Source organism: Malurus melanocephalus, unplaced genomic scaffold (assembly GCF_030028575.1).
Source record: "Malurus melanocephalus ecotype Western Australia unplaced genomic scaffold, MMel_1.1 scaffold_236, whole genome shotgun sequence".
In the NCBI taxonomy this organism is placed as follows: Eukaryota; Metazoa; Chordata; class Aves; order Passeriformes; family Maluridae; genus Malurus; species Malurus melanocephalus.
The window spans coordinates 1,039,076-1,058,754 of NW_026623468.1; the positions used below are offsets into that span (position 1 = coordinate 1,039,076).

General features: G+C 55.3%; 1 protein-coding gene across 1 annotated transcript in view; it reads left to right on the top strand.

Annotated features, from left to right (window-relative positions):
• The window catches only part of LOC130578691 (voltage-dependent R-type calcium channel subunit alpha-1E-like), a 79,343-nt gene that overhangs the window by 7,027 nt on the left and 52,637 nt on the right, over positions 1–19,679 (top strand). The window contains exons 3-6 of the mRNA XM_057374949.1: positions 3,212–3,315; positions 4,019–4,171; positions 4,277–4,458; positions 17,580–17,683. Coding sequence (XP_057230932.1) covers positions 3,212–3,315; positions 4,019–4,171; positions 4,277–4,458; positions 17,580–17,683 — 543 coding nt within the window. The remainder of the gene's footprint in view (positions 1–3,211; positions 3,316–4,018; positions 4,172–4,276; positions 4,459–17,579; positions 17,684–19,679) is intronic.

A 19,679-nucleotide genomic window follows, 5' to 3' on the forward strand; every position in this document is an offset into this window, starting at 1 on the left:
TCCTTTTTCTGACCCCTGGGTGAAGAGATCTGAAGGTGCAGGTCTTCATCTGGAGGCGAGGGCGGTGCTCTGCTCAGCTGCTCCGAGCTGGAGCGGYGCCGGGGGCTGTGCCCGCCTCTGCCCAGCCCCAAAGCCCGCAGGTGCGGCGGCCCCAGCGGGAGCTCGCCCTCCTCCTCGGAGCCTCCAAATAAATAAAATAAAATAATCATCCTGGTTGCAAACACAAAGCATCGGATTATATTTTTTTTTTGTTCCTCTCCTGAAAGAGTGTTTTTGTCTGCTGGTTATTGCTCACTATTCAATTATACTTCTGGGGATTAGCATATATTTCCCATCCTGCCTCCTCTCTCATTTGCATCCTTCCAAAAGCTYCTCTCTGCTCTTTTCTCCACCTGAAGTCTCTCTTCCCCCTTTCCTCTGAAGTAAAACTAACCCCTTTGCCTGGGTGACCTATAAAAACGCCTTCACTTTTTTTTCCCCCTTCTTTTTTTCCTCCAGTACATATGATGAAAAGCATGAGATCATTGAGATTTTTATAGCCTAAATCTGGCAGGTTTTTTCAAATAACTTAGATGGTGAGATGTAATTTTAGTTTGGGTCCTTGCCTAAAAATAAAGAATAATTATTAGCACATCAGACGTGGATATTGTAAGTGATCGAAAAGGGTTTAAATTGTTCTACAGATACGGGAGCTGCTGCCCTGTGGCAGCACGAAGGTCTGTGAGAAACCTTAATTCAGAAACGGGGTGTTCTGGGTGAGATGGTTTAAAAAAACATAATAAAAGGCATAATAAGAGGGTTAATAAACAATTGGCAGGTGAGATGCTCAAGTCCGAAGCTGCAAGCTGTGTTTTGAGCGCTGGATTTAKAATTAGCAGTGATGTGGTGTCTGTGTTATCAGCCTGGTTATCCAGGAGAGGGGATGGCTGTATCTTCCAGCCACAGAAGGGCTGGGAAAAGCAGCTAGCAGCCAGGCTAGCGTGCCTGGAAGCTTTTCCCAGCCACTTTTTTAGGTATAAAGGTGGTCCAGGGCCGCTCAGACCCTGCTCAGAGGCTCTGGGCTGGGCGGGTTTGTTGGGAGCAGCCCCAGCGGTGCGTGGTCCCAGCGCACCGGGAGTGGAACGATGTGCAGGCACCTGTGTCACTTTAGCGGGTCAGCTTTTTGTCATCGCTCGGGTGACAGGTCTGAGCGCSACCGCCTCGGTCTGCTGATCTGTCCGGACCTCCTCCCCAAAGAGCTCGTCATGTCCCCTGTCCCCCAGCGAGGACAAGGAGCATGTCACCTTGCCACAGAGGAGTCCCATTCTTAGCAGCTAATCTAGAGCGCGGGGAAGGAGTGCCCTGAAATCGCCCGAACCTTGCCTGGAGGCTCAGCGCGGCGCTCCGGAGCCCTTCAAACAAATCTGGGTTAGACGAGGACTTTGCAGCCGGGGCGCTCCCGGGTGCTGCTGCTGCCCCGGGGACGGGAGGGGTGCGGGGGCCGCGGATCGCACTGCTCCGTGGCGAGAGGAGAGAGCTGCCCATCCCATCCCAACCCTGCTCTGCTGCCAGGAGCCTCTCGGCTGGGCTGGCCCTGGCAAACACCCGGGGGAAGGGCTGGGGCTCGCATCCTGCCCGGGAGCATTCCCAGCGTCCCGGAGGGGCTCAGTCCTGGCTGGAATCAGCGCTTTGGGAGGCTGGTGGCACTCCAGRGGCTGGGACGCGARRAGCAAAAGCTGAAGGAGGGTCTCGSGGTTTCCAGCGTGTCCCCTGCGGTGGTATTTTGGGGAGTGCTGGGATACCCTGCTCTGCTGGCGGGGTGTGTGACAGTGACAGGGCTCCTCTCCCTCCCTCGTGCCGCCGAGTGGCCACGCTTTATCATTCTTATCGATTTTGATCTTACAACCAATTTAACAGCGCGGCTCTCCCCAGCCGCTGGGTGCTCCTGGCTTAATTAAGACCCTTTTGTGCTTTCCTGCGGGCAGAAGGAGCTGGACACAGGCTGGGAGACTGATACTGTATGGAAAGGGCTCGGGGGAAAGGGTAAATGCCAGAGAGGGTAAAATATCCCYGTAAATATCGGGGATAAGCGGTGTGATACGCAGGGAGGGGTGGGCGATGCACCCCAACTTCTGCCGGGGCCAGGCTCGGACCCCTGTGCTATGGGGCGGGGAGGAAGAGGAGGCTGGGAAAAGGGGCTGAAACAACCCGGTTTGCAGATGTGAGAGCGCTTCTGCTGCCAGGGTATCCTAGGAAACCCAGCCGCCTTTCTGGAGGGACAGGTTGGTACCTGCTGTACCTCAGGGAGAGGGTGAGAGAAAGAGTGCTAATTGCTCCACGCGCCAGAGAGCTGCTCTGGCCTGTAATTAGATGAATTAGTGGAACAATGACCCAATTTCCCTCGGTTTTTGGATTGYTGCAAACAAGCCTGAGGTTGCTGCCTCCCTCTGTCCCGCTCTCCTCCCCATCCCCTCCTCTCYCACCCCCTGCTGCTCTCCTGCAGCTTTCCTGCTCCTCTCCCAGCAGCTGGGGACCAAWCCGGGATGGGACAGAGCTCTACCAGCATCCCTGGGCACAGCATCCCTGTCCCCDAGTGTTTCCACTCCCTTCTGCCCCAGTTTGTTTTCCAGAGATGGGCTTGAGAAGAAATCTTTGTGTTTTAAAAGAAAACCTCTGGAGTCCTTGCCGTGCYTGCCGCTCACCTTCCAAGGTCATCATCAAACTTTAATTTCTGTGGATTTTGGAATGTGAGCGAGGTTCTCTGCTCCTTCTCAGCAATCCCGGGGGTGGGGCTCTGAGGAAGCTCCACGTGTGGAAAAAGCCAGGGCAGCTGGTGGCTGCAGGGGATGTCACAGGAGCACAGAGGGCAGTGGCTCACACCTCTGGGGCACGGCTTCTGGTCCAAATGCCTTCCTGGAAGGGAGGGTGGTGTGTGGAGATGGAATGTTGGGAGCCCAGGTGGGATCCATGGGTGGTGTGTGACCATCCTGGTGTGTAGGGGGCTGCTGGGACTGGGGAGACCCTGGGTGGCTTTGTCTGATCAAAGTGGCCCATGAATTTGGGTGCCAGCATCAAACAGGACTCGCTGGCCCGTGGCAGCTGTTGAATCTCTGTCCCTGCTCAGTGGCCACGGTTTTCCTCATGGCTTCCCCCAGCTGGCATGAGAACACAGCCCTGAGGTGGCCAAGGGCTTTTCCTGGGCTAACTCTGCTCTGTCCCTGTGTGCCTGCAGCATCCTCGCCACGGCCGGGACACACTTCAACACCCACGTGGACCTGCGGACGCTGCGGGCCGTGCGCGTGCTCCGGCCGCTCAAGCTCGTCTCAGGCATTCCCAGTAAGTGCTCAGGTTTTCCTCCCGGGGTGTCTGCATCCATTTCTGACATCCTTGGAGTGAGAGGGGCCCTTGTGCCACCTTATCCCACCTCTCCACGTGGTGGGAACTCAGAAATGACAGCGCTCAGTGTCCCTGGGTGGCACTGCCCCCTGCCCAGCCCTCTCTGTGCTTGGCAGAGCTGGCAGCTCCTCTTCCCTGGCCAGAAGGYGGTGGGTGGATCCTTTCAGGACCGGGGTTTATTCAGGGGAGATTTCTTGGGGTTTKGGTTYTTTTTTCTTCTTTTTGTTGCAAGATTTCATCTGTTGGCACGGGGATAAATAAAGAAACTAGGCTGCTGCTGGCACTGCTCCCCGTGTCCCTCCTGCCCTGGGACTGGGTCTGTGCCCGGGGGGCAACGAGGGCCACAGAGCTGCACAAACTGTGTGCCACCAAGTCCAGGTGTGGCAAGGACAGGCAGGACATCAGAGTGGGGACCAGAAAAAACCTCTCCTGGAGCCTTGCTCTGCAGCTTGGCTTTGCCTCCCCTGGGATGGTGCTTTCCTCCAGGATCCTSCAGCCCAAAGGGATCCTCCAGGCTGTGCTGGAGGATTGTTCTGATGATTGTTCCTTCTCTCTGCTCCCTGTCTTCCTCACGGGCTGGATGTGCCCCTGATGGGGGGTTTGCATTGCTGCTCTGAGCTGTGCCCTTTCTTTCCCCTCCCAGGCTTGCAGATTGTCCTGAAATCCATCATGAAGGCCATGGTGCCTCTCCTGCAGATCGGCCTGCTGCTCTTTTTCGCCATCCTCATGTTTGCCATCATCGGCCTGGAGTTCTACAGCGGGAAGCTGCACCGAGCCTGCTACACCAACAATTCAGGTGGGGCAGGGGCTCTGYGCCCTCTTCTCATCCCACCAGTGGGAAAAATCTGGGATGAGCTGCCCCTCACTCCGCCTCCTCTGGCTCTGTGCTGTGTGCTCGCAGGTGAATTAGAGGAGCTGGACCCTCCCCACCCGTGCGGGGTGCAGGGGTGCCCCCCGGGCTACGAGTGCCGCGAGTGGATCGGTCCCAACGACGGGATCACGCAGTTCGACAACATCCTCTTCGCTGTGCTGACCGTCTTCCAGTGCATCACCATGGAAGGGTGGACCACAGTCCTGTACAATGTGAGTAGGGCTGCTCTGGGGGMTCGCTGGGCGTGGGGGGCTGGGGTCAGCGTTTCTGTGTGCTGGAAATTTGGGACATCTGGAGTGTCGTTCATGATGGTGTTAGGAAAATTAATCTACAAACAGCAGAGGTTCATGTCCAAAAAGGAGACAGAGGAGTCCCATAACTTTATTTGAATAAAGGGTGAGGCCATGGGATATTTCCATGGGGTCTCTCAAATTGTTAGATGATGCAGCCTCCTTTTTATCCCAATTTCCCAGCCACATTTTCCTCTCTCTTTCCACGTTGGCTGACATACTTGAGAGGTACAGACTCCTCAAATCACCTTATACAGACCCTCATCTAATGTGCATCACCCCCTTTTTTATTCTTTGTGTCTCTGTTCTTTTTCTCTGAGTCCAGGGATTTAGCACTGCCTTGGTGACTAACAGTCTGTGTCAGTGGGTGGAATTCCTATGGAATTTATGGTTCTTCCCATTGCTCCTTTCACTTATCAGGATCTGGCCTTGGAAACCCTCAGAGCTGGGCTCAAACCCCTTCCCTGGGGCAGGGACAGCATTTCAKTGTCCCACAGGGAGCTGGGATCTTTGTGCTGGTGGAGCAGGGAGAGACTGGGCTGCGCTCCTGTGGTTTGCAGCCACTGGAAGCTGCTGGTGCCCAAGATCTTGGGGTGCCCAGAGAGCAACTTGGGGGCAAAGCTGGAAGCAGGGAAAAAAGGCTCCAGGCGATCCCAGAGCACAGCATCGCCGTGGGCGAGTGGCCATATAAGCGTGTTTGAGTTTGTGGGCTAGAAGCAACCGTGCCTGTTCTGTTCCCAGCCTAATTTCAGCATCAATTTTGGCGTCATTGCACCGGGAATGTTTTTATACCCTGGTTCCCATAACGCCCGGAGATTTGCAGAGCGGCGTTGCTTCGCGGGAGGCAAACTGGATGGTGTGCGATGGGGAAACTGCTTCAGGAGGGGCTCTGGGGAAAGGCTGCTTTTAAACCTCAGGACAATGTCAGGCTGTCAGCATTGGGGACCCCCTTTCTTGCCCAGTCTGTCACAGGGTCCCTCTGGGGGTGCAGGATGGTGTGTGTGGACAGATTGTGAAATCTAGACTGGWGCAGAAAGGGGAGAGTTCATTGCAAAGGCTTCATATTTCCATGTGGGTTTGGTTCTTCTCTTCCTAAAGGAGATGGCARTGTCAGGATCTTCCTGCTTCAGTGGGGGAATTGGGCAGGATTGAACCAGCTGAGTGTTCAGACCAAAAAAAAGTCGATTTAATGTCTGCTTCTGGTGTGTCAGTGGGATTAGGGATTAACCCCAGCACCTATTGCCCAGGTGTGATTGAGGACATCAGGGAATGGGATTTTCCAGCGTCTGGACAGCTGCTGCCTGCTCTCACAGTGGATGCAGCCCGCCCTGAGCCTTGCTCTTGGGTTAATGACTGTCTCCCTGCAAAACCTGCTTCCACCAGCGCTCCCCCTTCCCAGCCCTCGGCGCCGGCAGCAATTAGCAGCAGCACTCCCCGTGCCGGAGCCCTGCTGCTGGGGTGTGAGGGGATGGGGAACAGACGGGCAATTTATGGTCTGATCGACCTCGGGGCTTTGTTTGAGAAAGTCTGGGCTCCTGCTGCTTGGGGCGTCCTTGATGGGAAGGCTGGAGCTGATCCCTTCAGGGGCTGGGATTTGCTGATTCATTTTTTTGCTGAGAGCACTGAAAACTGTGCCTACCCTACAGGATCCCCTATTGACCACCAGAGCTGCTAAACTGGGTGCTCTCTCTCCCCTGGGATCCGAATAATCTCCTCAGCACCATTAGCAAAGCCTGGCAGACTTTGTGCTCTCACCGATGTCACTGTCATGCTCTGTCACCACATTCCCGATGGCCAGGACCATAAATAAGGTGCCTGCCTTCCCTGTTCCTCTGCAAAGAACCAGATGTTCCTGACCAGTAATGGAAAGGAGCAGGGACTTCCTTGGCTTTTAATGGAATGAGGATTTGGGGCCTTGGTATTGTCAAAGGCTGCTGATTCACCTCGGGGATGGCAAGAGCGGGTGTTCCTGGCACTGCTGGGCTGCACCTCCTGTCCTTCCCAGGGACACAGGGATGACTCTTCTCTCAGGGGGCTCATTGCGCAAAAGTTGTGGGTGCTTGGTCAYTTTGCTACTTGGAGAAAAAAAAAWKGRWTTYYKSCCYTTTTTWAAWTWAAAAAAAAWGAGGGATGCTGTCCCTGGGGGATGCAGGAGGAGGGCTGGGAAACCACAGGGATGTTCTGCCATCACCTTCATCACTGGGAGCAGCACGCCAGAGCAGGCTCCTGCTGCTCACCAGCACGGACCTTGCCCAGCCTGTGCCCCAGGTTTGGGGGGCCTGGTGGGGGATTTGGCTTTCCCACCAGGATAAAGCGATGGGAGGTTGAGTCCTTGCAGATTAACGCTGCAGGGGACAGGGAGATGGCAGGAAAACCACTTTAGCAATCTCTCAAAGAAATTGCCTACTGCAGAACCCCCCTGTGTGGCTGTATCATGATTTTAAGATCYGTTTTCCCAACCTTCTACCGGGCCTAGGAGTGTGGCTCCTGGAATTTGCAGGCWTTACAACAGGCTGATTTCCACATGGGTTATTTYGYCTGTGTGCTTGCTTTTTGCTTTCTYCATGTCARCTTTGCCTTCATGAAGTAGAAATTGGGTTAAAATAAACTGATTCTGGGGTGTTATGGCTTTTTCAACACCCATCCCCGGGAGCCTGGGGGACTTTGATTTCTTTTGGAAGGGGGTTTGATTTTGAGACTGCCTCTGTGATCTGAAATAGGAGCTAAGGAGTATTTTGCTTTTCTTCATGTCCTGGAGCAGCCACTCCTTCCCTGGGCTGGCTCCAGACCAAACCTGATTTCTGTAGGGACCAGAGGGAAGCACAGCGTTGGCAAAGAGACTCACTGTCCTACTTCTCCGCCTCTGCAGCCGTGCTGGYGTGGGGCAGGGGTGCATTTTGTCATTAAACACCGCTGCTGGGGCTTGGGGGATGGCAGGACTGGTGAGGGGCTACCCGGGCACAGCACAGGCACTCAGTGACACCGGCAGCTTTGGATGCTCAGCTCCAGGGAGCAAACAGGCGAGGAGGAGTTTGCAGTGGATATTTCCCCTGGAATGCCGGCTGGGCGGGCTGTATTTATTCACTGCAATTGTTTGTTTGTGTTCCCGTGAATCGCAGGTAGCGAGGAGGAGCCCGATGTGACGCTCTCCTGTTCCCCCCACGCTGCCAGCAGTGGGGATGGGAACACGAACACCCGTGGAGGGATGTGCTGGGGGCAGGTGGGAGCTGTGGGGAGAGGCAGGCAGGGCATCCAGGGCTGCCTGCTCATCCTGARGCAGAGCTGGAGCACAAATCTGAGGAGCTGAAGGAGCTGGTGGGGCTCAGCTTGGAGAAAAGGCAGCTCAGGGGGAGCTTCTCACTCTCCACAACTCCCTGACAGGAGCRTGTGACCSGRTGGGGATTGGTCTCGTTTTCCAAGCAACAGAGCAAGAATTGGCCTCAAGTTRCARCAGGGGAGGTCCAGGTTGGATATTGGCAAAAACTCCTTCTCCAGAAGGGTCATCAAGCCCTGCCASAGCCAGCCCAGGGAGTCYCCATCYCTGGAGGGATYTCAAAGATGTGCAGATGTGGCACTCGGGGACATGGTYGGGTGGTTAGGCTCATCGATCTGAGATGGCTTTCCCAGCCTAGAGGATTTTATGATTCTTGCTGGTTTTACTTGCAGGGTCTGAGCCTTCCTCACRTTCCCCTGCATGGATCTGGCTGTTAGGCTGAACTCCTCATCCTCTTGTGGGATTGGAACCATTGGGAAGAGGGAGAGCAAAGAAGTGCAGGAAGCCTTAGGAAAGGCCAGGGCTGAGGGCTGAGAGCCTTCTGGGTGCTTCTGCAGCAGGAGGGGAGCGTTTGCTGGGGAAAGAACATCAAGCCCTTGGCAGCTCCCAAAACACCTCCCAAAATGCAGCGGTGGTGGGCAGAGCTGTGTCCACAGCCCTGGGGGAGCAGCAGAGAGCCAGGAAGCTGCAGGGTGAGGCTTGGGTGCCAAGTGTGAGTGGGGACGCAGCAGGAGGGGCTGGAGAACAGGAGCTGCTGCAAGGATGGGGGTTTTGATGTGAGTGTGACTCAATCCCCATGTGCTTCCAGCACGCTGGAGGTGCTGGGGCCAGGAGGGGAGGACATGTCCTCAGTGTTTGGGATCTCCTGTACATGTGGGGTGCAGAAGGGTTTTGATGAACCTCACCATGTGCAGAAGTCATTTTGTGCTGCTGGGTGAGGGGCTGGGTTTGCACAAGTTGGCTCGGACTGGTTGTCTGTGAAGCACCAAACCTGAGATCACAGAATCACAGAATGGTTTGGATTGGAAGATCCCAGATCCTTTAAAGATCATCTCATCCCAACCCCTCTGCCACAGGCAGGGACACCTTCCATTAATCCAGGTTGCTCCAAGTCCYATCCAACCTKGCCTTGAACACTTCCACTGCCTCTCTGGGGTAACCTGTACCAGTCCCTCACCATCCTTCTTTAAAAAAATTCTTCYTTATATCCAATTTAAATCAACCCTCTCTCAGATTAAAACCACTAACCCTTGTCCAGTGACAACAGGCCCTGCTGAAATGTTTGTCCTCCCCATCCTCACAAGCCCCCTGAAAGTACTGAATGAAGATCTTGTGCTGGAGCCTGGCTTTGAAACGTGGTGATATTTTTGAAACAGGGACTGTTTCAGGCAGTGCTGATTTGGGGCGCTGGGAAAGGGAGGTGTGGTATGGCCATGCTGGAGCAAGACTTGGCTGTCCTGCTTCCTGCCCCACCCTCATTTGCCCCAGTCGATCTTGGAGGAGGAATCTGTTGTAAAACAGGGTTTTTTTTTTTCCGTGGGTTTTCCCAAAATTGCTCATTCCATGCTGGCACCAGATCTTGGGGTTTCACAGTCATCCCTTGGGTTGCTCAGCACTCAGCTGCCCTTCCCAAAAGTGTGAGCGAGATCTGAACATGATGAAGCTCTGGGGGGATTCCACCTTATCCTTTGAAGACTGAGGACAGTGCCTGGCTTTCCATGGAGCTGCAGGAGGCAGCAAAATTAATGACTTGACCAGCAAGGTTTTTTTTGGGAAGGGGTTGCTCATGCCTGAGATGAGCTGGGAAACCTTCCCGAGCCTCAGTGCTCCCAGGAGCTGCTGCAGCTCCTCTGGACATGGGTGTCTGTCTCTTGGGGTCCCTGGTCCCAGGACAGGAGCTGCAGCAGCGCCAGCCTTGTGCCAAGGGTTGTGGGAATTCAGCAGTGAGGCTTTTGCTGCAAAAATCCCCTAAAACAGCACTGACATCACAGTCACGGGCAGAGCACTGGSGGGGCTCAGTAAAGCAGAAGCCGGGAATGTGATGGAAAACGGTGGCTCCCAGCAAGGATCGGTGTGGGGAGAGGGAGGAGGAGAGGCTGGAGAGCGGGGGAGGTGGGAGTGATGGCAAAAGAGGGAAACCACCTGGCTTTTTAGCCCTCTGTACCCTGGGAGGGCGCCAGGCTCCCCAGCCGGAGCCCTTGCGAAGGGAACAGGAGTCCCTTCTTATGTGTTTTAAATTAAAAAACAGCGCACACAAAATACCCTGTCGGGGAGGGATGAAAATTTAATCAGCACCCAGAGCTCTGAGCGGCTCGGCAGCAAGCACAGCCCGTGATGGTTCTGCAGCTATTCCTGGCGGCTCCTGGCCGGGCGGGCACAGCGGGACGGGCTCGGGGCTACCGGGTGGGGGCTACCCAAAGCCCCCGGCACCCGTGACACCGCACCACAGAGCCCTTTCCTCCTCCATCCTCCAAAACACTGCGTGTTTTAAACGTGGTCAAGCTAGAGCAAATTCAGAGGGGAAATTTCAGATTGTACCTCGAAGGTCCAAACCCTTCCGAACTCAAAGAAATGAGCTGTTTTCCCGCAGATGGCTCCAGCTGGAGCCCGGCCCCGGCAGGCACGCGTGCGGCAGCCAGCCCGCTCTCCCCTCTCCTCCCTTTGGAAAAGCGGCTCTTTCTCCGCACTCAGCAAAGCCAGACCCTCGCCAGCTTGCCAAATGTTCTTGCCTTTTTTTTTTTTTTTTTTTTTTTTTCCTCCCTTCCCCTTTTTCCCTCTGTGTGTGTGTGTGTGTGTGTGTGATGAAATGACACAGCAAGAAACAAACTGTGTCTGCTGGATCCCAGCTTTTCAGGCGTGTTCTATCAAAAGCTGCCTGCCCACACCCTCCTCCCTGCCCGCGCGGGAAAGTCTCACTCCAAGGCTGCTGGAAGCCCTGGAGGAGCTGGGGAGGGCTGCTGGAGGTGCCAGTGCTCCAGCATGGATGCTCTGGCACAGTTCAGCAGCTCCAGGCTCATGGGTGGGAGGTGGCAGGGGGTTGGTGCTGCCTCGTTCATCTTTGTTAAACCCAGGGTTTGTMATTCCATTAGCAGGTTTGGTGCTGGAAATGGTGCTGGCAAGGTGCTGCAAAGCTGTTTCAACAAGCTCTTGCACCAGGGTTGGGATATGGGGTTATTTGGGGTCTGTGAATGAGGTTTTGTGGGGGTCTGTTGCCCCAGAGCAGCACAGCTGGAGCTGGGGATATTCCTGCATCCGGGAACACCAGAAAATGGTGAAAATCAAATTTAGGAACAACTCAGTATCACTGACCTGCCTCTCTGGGCTTGCAGCATAGCCAAAACAAAGCAGAGATCCAGGTGGGGAGTAACCAAGGCCCATGRGAAGACGGCCCCAAAGCTGATCCCRTGGAAGCCGTGCCCTGCTGCTCCAGCTGGAGAGGGAGCAGGGCTGGTGCTTGGATCTGCACAGGGAAGGGCTGTGAAGATTTGCAAATGCTCCATCAGGAAAAGCTCATCTTGCCTGCAGGGTGATTGTGGCAGTGCTGGGAAGGCACAGGAGGGGTAKGGGCASGGGRAAKGGGGAGGTTTGGGAGCAAAAGTGGAGGGATCCCAATGAGGGATGGCTGTGGGGAGAGGCAGAGGAGGAGGCWCACACAGGGACTGGGTTTGTGGATTGATGCTGGAGCATTTGGGTGCGATTTCTTGGTGGGTTGGAGGAGGACAGAATCAAAATTGATCTCGATGCCTATTTTGATTATTYTGAAAAACACTTGTACTGCTTCTAGCAACGCATTTTTTGCATTCCATCTAGGAAACAGAAAAATGAAATGCATTGTGTCCTTCTCCCGTTTCCCCACTCGTTCCCTGCACACACACAGGTAGAAGCATGCCTTGGGCTGTGCTGAGCTTTGTGTCCCCCTCTGGCACCCCAGAGCATCCCAGGGGCACGGAGGGGCGGTGCTGGAGGAAGGGAAAGGGGCAGGAGGTGCCCACCCTGCCTGGAGACCCTTCCACTGTGTCAGGATGTGTCCCACCCCGGGCCTGGCCTGGCCTTGCAGAGGAAATGTACCAATTTCCTCATTAACCTGATTTGGAAAAGCAAAGCATTTCCATTCAGATCTTGTCCGGTGCCGGGGTCGCTGATGGATCCCAGGCAGGGAGTGAAGCATGGCCCTGCATGCAGGAGATTCAATTACTGCTATTAAAGGGAACAAGGAGATCTGTTACTGTGCTGGGGAGAGCAGCAGCGGGTGTCGGGGCTGGAGGGAGCTGCTCAGGCCGGGGAATCTGCTGTGAGGTATTTTTATAATTGATTTTCTCCCCTTTGAGCTGGGGCTGTGATGCTGACCTGTGTGGATTGCAGGGAGGAGCAGGTTGGGGGTCCACAGGTGATGCTGGGGTGACACCATCAGCCACGGCAGGGACACAATGGGTGTCACCACCAGGCAAAGACCACCAGGAGCTGCTGAGCCGAGAGTCTGGAGCACAAATCATGGAAGCTGTGGTGGTTTTGTGCCCGCTGTCCTGCTCTGCAACCACCTGGGATGTGCTAGGGAAGGCAGGCACAGCTCCCAGGGCAAAGTCCCTTGAGATCCTTRCCTTCCCCATCATCCCCAAGCCCTGTCAGTAGGATTGCGGCCAGGGGCAACTGACACTGCCCAGACATGGGGTTTGATGGCCAGTTTGATCAGACACTTTGGTCACCCCATCCCTGCCCTGCAATGCAGGCAGAACCGTGGATCCCCAAGGGAGCTCCCCATGGGGCAGGAGATCCTGGCAGAGGACAGCAATGGGAACAGGATGGTGCCACCCATGCTGCTGGAAGTCCCATGGATTCCCCCAATGTTCCACAGCTGCTGAGCGCTCCACGGCCACTCCATGCAGTAATGACCATGTAGGAGACCCTGGAGAGTCCATGAGCATGGGTCTTGATGGGAMAATGGGGAATGGCTTTAAGCTGAAGGAGAATAGATTTAGATCAAATTTTAGGAAGAAATTCTTCCATGTGAGGGGGTTGAGGTTCCAGAGGAGCTGTCCCATCCCTGGAAGTGTCTAAAGCCAGGTTGGATGCAACCTGGTATGATGGGAAGTGTCCCTGCCCATGGCAGGGAGCGTGGAACCAGGTGAGCTTTAAAGTCCCTTCCAGCCCAACCCATTCCAGGAATCCCTGTGTGATTGAAATCCAGTGGCTCCCCACATCCAGCTGCTCCCCAAAAGCTTTGGGTTTTCACAGGTCCCCAGTTCCCCTCCCCAAGCCGGTGAGCCATGGGTGGCCATTAAGGCTCCCTGCACAGACAGARCCTGCTCCCTGTGTATTTTTAGCTGGGAGAGACTGAGTTTGAGGGGTTTATTGAGGTTTTCCTCCCCTCCCTTCCCCTATAGCGAAGAAATCCTGAAGGTTCCCATGCGCCGCAGCCCGAGGGAGGGGACGTGTGGGCTGCGCGCTTGTGCTGTGCATTCAACTTGGGGATATATTTAGATCCCTTTAGATTCCTGGCCCCCCGAGTGAGACCTGCCTTTGCAGCTTCCTGCGCCTTTTCCTGCCCTTTGGAAAGGGGAAAACCACCGAGAAAAAACCAAACAAACACCACAAGAGCTGCCTAAAGAATAACCTCGTGCCTGGGGGTTGAGAAGCGGGAGCTGGTGGGGGCTCTTTCTCTGGGGGAGAAGGTGAGGAGGGTCCTGCTCCCACAGCCTGGCAGTGCCATTTATAGGCAMAGAGGGCTTTCCTGGCAGCAGGATGGGTTGTGCCGAGATAAGAGTGTGGTGGTTCGTGGTCTGGTGGCCACAGAAGAGTTTGGGGGGCGGTGATTGACGCTGGTAGGAGAAGGAAGTCTCTTAAAGGGAAGGGAAGAAACTGCAAAGATCAGGAATCGGCAAGCTCCTCCATTTCCCCAAGGAAAATAATAAAGAGCTTGGGTGAGTGATGGGGCCTCGTCAGCTGCCCTGGGAGCAAGGGCAGGAAGAACCAGGAATGTCATCATTAAAGGAGTTAGTGCTGGTGTAATTTAGGGATTAAAATCCCCAAATTCTGCAAACAACCTCCTGGTGTCTTCAGCAAAGGGCAAAATAAAAAAACCTATGGGAAGGCACAGTGGACCAAGGTGATGAACTACTGCCTGCAGAAGAATATTGAGAGCAAATGGTGCCCCAAAGGAACRGGAAAAGAGGCTGCTCAGTCAAGACAACTACATCTCGGTGCCAAAAAAATCGGGAAGTGCTATGAGGGCCACCAAAAGCCRTGTTGACACAGACCTCGTGGAGGAGCAGTGAGCCGTTCCCCACCTCTGCAGATGGAAGCAAGGCCCAGTGAAATGGCTTCTGGAAGGATCTGGGCACGGATGGATATTTCAGCTCAGCTTTTGGTCAACACAAAGCAAATAAAAGCTGGATAGCAGGAAGGAGGACACGGCTGTCTGGAAGCCCAACGCTGAGACCACCGCAGCCACCAGCCCGGGGGTGCTCAGGGTGGCATCCCCCCCGTGCTCGGAGGGGAGCTGGCACATGAAATGGCAGGTCTGGTAACAAGTATTTTTAACAGCTCCATCGAGTTGGGGGAGGCACCATCTGACTGGAGAATAGCGAATGCGGTGCCTATATTTAAAAGCGGGGGGAGGAGGGGAGGAAAAGTAAGGCAGGCAGGAATAGGACTGTGAGGCTGACCTCGATCGCATGCCATTTCGGAACAGATTTGGGAGGCAAGAGAGGGAAATGAATCATGGGTTTGCCAAAGGTAGGTCACGCYGGGCTAACCTGGCACCCGAGGCCTGGAAACATGGTGGAGCTGTTCCTTGTAGTAAAGGGTTGGCTGTGGGGAAGTGGTGATGGAGAGGGAAAGAGGGGAAGGGGATGAGAAGCTCCGTGAGGCTGGCAGGGAAGTGAGCAGGGCTTGTGGGGGGACCCAGGGGATGTCATTGAGTCCTTGGGGATGAGCCATGGGCTTCCCTGCTTCCAGCATCCACTGGCTTCTCCGAGCTGAAGGGACAGAGCTGCCACCCCGGGCTGGGAGGAGGAGGTGTGGGATGCAGGGAGAAATGGAAATCCAAGAGCTTGTTGAGGTGCAGCAAAGATCTCTCCTTGGAGCTCAGGCCTCGCTGAGTGGGTGGAGGAGGAGAGGGTGGACAGGTGACGTCAGGGTGACCACGAGGTGACTGCGGGGCAGGGGTGATGTGGAGGAGGAGGGAGGATTGCAAAGGCTCTGTGGCATCGTGCAGGGGTGGAGTGTGACCCATCAAATTGGTCACTCAGGGCTCCTGTGTCCAGGCCAGGGGTGATGGACTGAGCCTGGGCTGGAGCAGGGAAGGRGCTACCAAATAAAACAGGGCAGGAGAGCCAGTTGGGCAAGAGGGAACTGCAAGAACCTYGCTTTGGCCAGCAGAGGCTGGAGATGGCTGTGATTGCTGTCTAGAAATAGCTCAGGATGGGAAGGAGGAAGAGAAAGAGCTATTTCAGCCAAAGGCCAGTGCTGGCAAAAGAACAGAGTGGTATAGAAAATGACCACAAATAAATTCAGGCTGGAAATTACAGCAACCACTGGAGCATCTGCTGGAGGAGGCTTCCAGTGGGGACAGCGAGTTTTTGGCAGCCCCAGTGGCCGAGCAGGTACCAGACGATGGTTTGGAGCCACTGCATCCTGACTGGGCATCACCAGTTCCTGTGTTTGTGGGGAGCATTGGGATGTGCCCTGGGAAATCTTACATTTGAGCTGGGGGATCCCAGCAAAGCTGGCACCATCCAGGAGGACCCATGCTGGTCCTGGGGCTGCTGACCTCAGCCTGGGTGACCCAGACCCTCCCTGAGCTTGCTGTGGCCAGTGCTGGGTCCAGTTATGGGGCAGCTCCCCATCCCCTCCTCTACCCCACAGCTGCTGGRTGCAGGTGCTGCTGGCCATGTGATGTCCCAAATCCCCTTAAAAAACCCCTCTATTCCCCTTTGCCTCCTTCTCCCCGGGAGCTGGGCACTCAGATGCACACAGAGGTTGGGATCACAGCCAGCCCACCCCATGGGARCCCTGCCAAGCCCCTGCCCCAGTGTTCCCAACTGCAGGTCCCCAGTGCCACCAGCTTTGCAAAGTGGAGAGGGAAGAGGTGGTCTGGGCACTGATAACCCTGGGAAACTGCTCTGTGCTGTGTCACCTCATGCCCATCTCAGCCTCCTTCTCCTGCTGAGATGGCTGAAGGAGGGTGGTGATGGCCCAGCTCTCATCTTGTTCTCCTGTAGGAAAGGAGCTCCTCTGCTCTGYGTTCCTGTGACAAGGACCTCGGGGAAAGCCCATGATTTGTGGGCAGGAGCCGGTTTGAAAGGCCAGCAATCCTGGCATGGGTGATGGGTGCCCAGTGGCATCTTGGCAGGGAGCTGAAGTCCAGCCAAACTCTGGCTAAGGGTTGCACAGTGCCTTGAAGGCTGATGCCATGGAGATGGTGCTGKCAGAGAAGAGCACAGCCTGGGTGTCTCTGGAGGGCTGGTGTGAACATTGGCTGTCCAAGATTCCCATCCATCCTTCCTTCCTTCCTGTGCTTGCTTCTCCGTGGCCCCAAAAAAGTGGCTGGAGGTGAACTGGGGCTCTTGAAAGAGCAGGATTTGGAGAAGATGAGGGCACTGAGTCCYTCCAGATGCTTTCCCAACCTTGGAGCTGTTATTGCTGTTGTCTGCCARGTGCTCCTTGTCACTGAGATCTCTGCCCACATCCCCTGTCCCRTGCTGTGCTCAGTGCCTCTTTTGGAGTGTGCTGGTGCCACCCTCCCTGYCTTGTGCCCAGTGTCAGGGTGATGGGGTCACCCAGCTGAAATTCCCACTGGAGGAAGACTCYGGCCTTTCTTTCCTCGTTGGAATYGYGCTTCTCCCAWCCCAGAKCCTCATCCCAGCTCCTGCACTGGCCGACCAGGAGACGTGGTGCCAATGACTCAGATGAAGATGAGGGCTTAATTAGCACAGGGAGAGGGGGGAAGAGAGAGAAAAGAGAAGGAGTCTTCTTTCATTGCAGGAAGATTGATACCACCTCCCCCAGACAGTCACGTTCTGCCGCATCACCCTCAGCCCGGCGTCATGCGCACCGTGCCTGACACCAGAGGACAAATGGGGCCTGGGAGGYGGCTGGGAGGGACAGAGGGGCACTGCTTTATTAAAAACCCCGGTGAATTAATGTCTGGAGGTATTAAGCAGGGCTCATCAGGAGCCTTTGCTGCTGTTGGGCTGCGCTCGGAGCTCCCGTCTGATCTCAGCTCCTCGGGTTGGAGGGACGTACCCGGGGTGGGAGGATATCTGCGAGGTGTTAGTGATGATGCCAGCAGCAAAATGCCTGTTTGAAGGTTTCCCACCATGCATGAAGGAACAAATATCGGCTGCCTTTTCTTCTCCTGTTCTTCAGATGCCACYTTCTCTGATCTTAAGGCTCTGTATAAGTCTGTGCTCAGTGGGGAYTGCGGCTGTGGGGCAGCTTTGCTCCGTCCTGGTGGATGTGCAGGGGAGCACTGAGTCAAACTGCTGGGAAAAACATGCTCAGGGTGGTCCCTCGCCCTCAGCACCCCAGTTTTAGGTCACAGGACCCTGCAGTTGCAGCTGCACCCATGTCCTACAGTCTCTGCAGAGATGGTGGGAGGAGACAGAGAGCRGTCCTGGGGTGCAGGGTGCCCAGCAAGGCTTGGCAGGCATGGCCACATGGCCCTGAGGAGCCTGGTGTGGTCAGCCTGGAGTGCTGAAGTTAACACACCCTCCTTCTGCCCCGTTGCTGCTGTTGAATATAACRTCACCTTGTTTTCTTTCCCCTCCAGACCAATGATGCCTTAGGAGCCACCTGGAACTGGCTGTACTTCATCCCCCTCATCATCATTGGATCCTTCTTTGTCCTCAACCTTGTCCTGGGAGTGTTGTCAGGGTAAGTGAGCCGTGGTCATTCACTCTAGGCTGTGCCTGTCACACATTTCTGACACCCAGGGTTGGTCCCAGTGTTGCTTCCATCCCCTCCCCACCTGCCTGCCCCATGGCAATGGATTGCTCCCTGGCTGTGCTTGCTCCTTCTCTCCCTGGGGAGCTGGGAAAGGAACACCCTTGAAAATATTTATTATTATTGTCATTTCCCCTTGCTGAAAATCTTGTGGTTTCAGTCACCTGGGAGAAATGGTCACTGGGGTCTTCTTGGGACCTGTGAGAGGGGAGAGACGTGGCAGGGTCTAGGAAAATGTGTTTGAGTCCAGGCTGTTTGTGGTGGGGTGTGTGGGGTTGGGATGGGTTTGGGGAGGGACACAGAGCCCYTCTGTGCTGTGCCCAGCAGGATGTGCCCAGCATGGAGGGAGACGCAGGCTGGTGAGGATGGGCTGTCTGGGAACCCAAGGAAGAGGGATAATGCCACTGTCCCTGTTCTGTGCTTCCCAGGGGAATGGTGGCTTTAATCCAAGCCATTAAGCTGGGTTTGGAGATAAAACTCTTCTGGTCTCCATGACAATGAACCGTGGATGCATCAGCACATCCTGAGCCGCTGGCGAGGCTGGTGAACGGGAAGAGTGTGGCCTCTCCTGCACTGGGGGGATGTGGGCTCCTCTCTTATCACTGAAGCCGGGCAGGTTTTAGCTAATTACCCATCCTGGCAAATCCCAAAAGTCATCATAGCCCTGGTTTGGCCTGATGGAAAGTCCTTAGATGCAAAGGTCAAGGTGGAGAATGACCCTGGTCATCTCTGCCCCTGAGTGTCCCTGAGAGTCCAAGTGTGATGGTGGTGGTTTCAGGAGTTTCTGGAGTGGCAAGTTAGGCTTCTTTGGAGTCTGCTGATGGGTTGAATGTTCCCATTGCTCATTCTGGGGTTTGATCTAGTCCAGGGGCTCTGGGGGTACACCACAGGAAGGATTTCACATTGCCTTGAAGAGATGGAATTCTTATGGGGGATGAAGATGTCTGAGCAGTGTTGGGTGGAATTTGTATTTCTTGTGCCACATCCAGCTTGGCCACTTGGGCCAAGTCCAGCTGGGTCTCGGTGTCAAGCAGGAGCTTTCCTACAAAACTCTAGAGATGGAAAATTAGGAAGCTTGGGGCTCAGTATCTGGGAAAGCCTCTTATTACAGTGCTGAATCGTGTCAGTGCTGTGTGCTGTGCGGACACCAAGGCTTTTGGTGCTGGGGCGATGCTGAAAGCAGACAAGGTTGATCCCAGACAATGGCCAGAAGGCCACAGGAGGGCTGGTGGATTGCCTGGCCATGCCCTGGTCCAGCTTGGCACTTCCCTGTGCCCGGGCTGTCCGAGGCAGCTGTTCCCACGCTCGCCGAATGGGATGGAGCTGTCGAGGACTCTCTCCAGGCACTGGCTGGCATTTCCACTGTTTGTTTACTGCTARCAGGGTTTGTATTGGGGAAGGATGCAAGTGGGTGGGTGGCCTAATTGGCAATGGAGATGCTCTTGTGGTGTGCCAGATATCCAGGGAAAAGCAGGACTGCTCAGCTCCCCGGAGGGCTGGGTGAGGAGAGYGCCGGTGGCCGGCTGGGCTCTGCCMCRCCACRGCAAGGCCACCAYKYGTGTCACCCTCCTGGGCACGGCCACATCCTCTGTGGCTCTGTGGATGGAGCACCTTGGCGGGGTGAATCGCCCAAAGCTGCTGCTGGAGACGTGGAGCGGTAGGACCTGAGGCAGGAGAAGGTGCTTCTGCACACAAATGATGTGTGTCCTTGAGTGCAGCAAGAAGGGTTTTGTTCTTTTCTCTGTTTGCTCAGCTCTTGTTTTCAGCACTCACTGCAGTCCTCTTGTGCTGGAACAGAGTGCTTGGTTCTGCTGGGGGAGGGCAGGGGTGACCTTTCCATTGCCCAGCTCTGGGCTGAATGGACAGGCAGGGCCTGGCTGGATACCCCCACACGTTCCTCAGCTGTGCTGAACTGAGAGGAGATGGT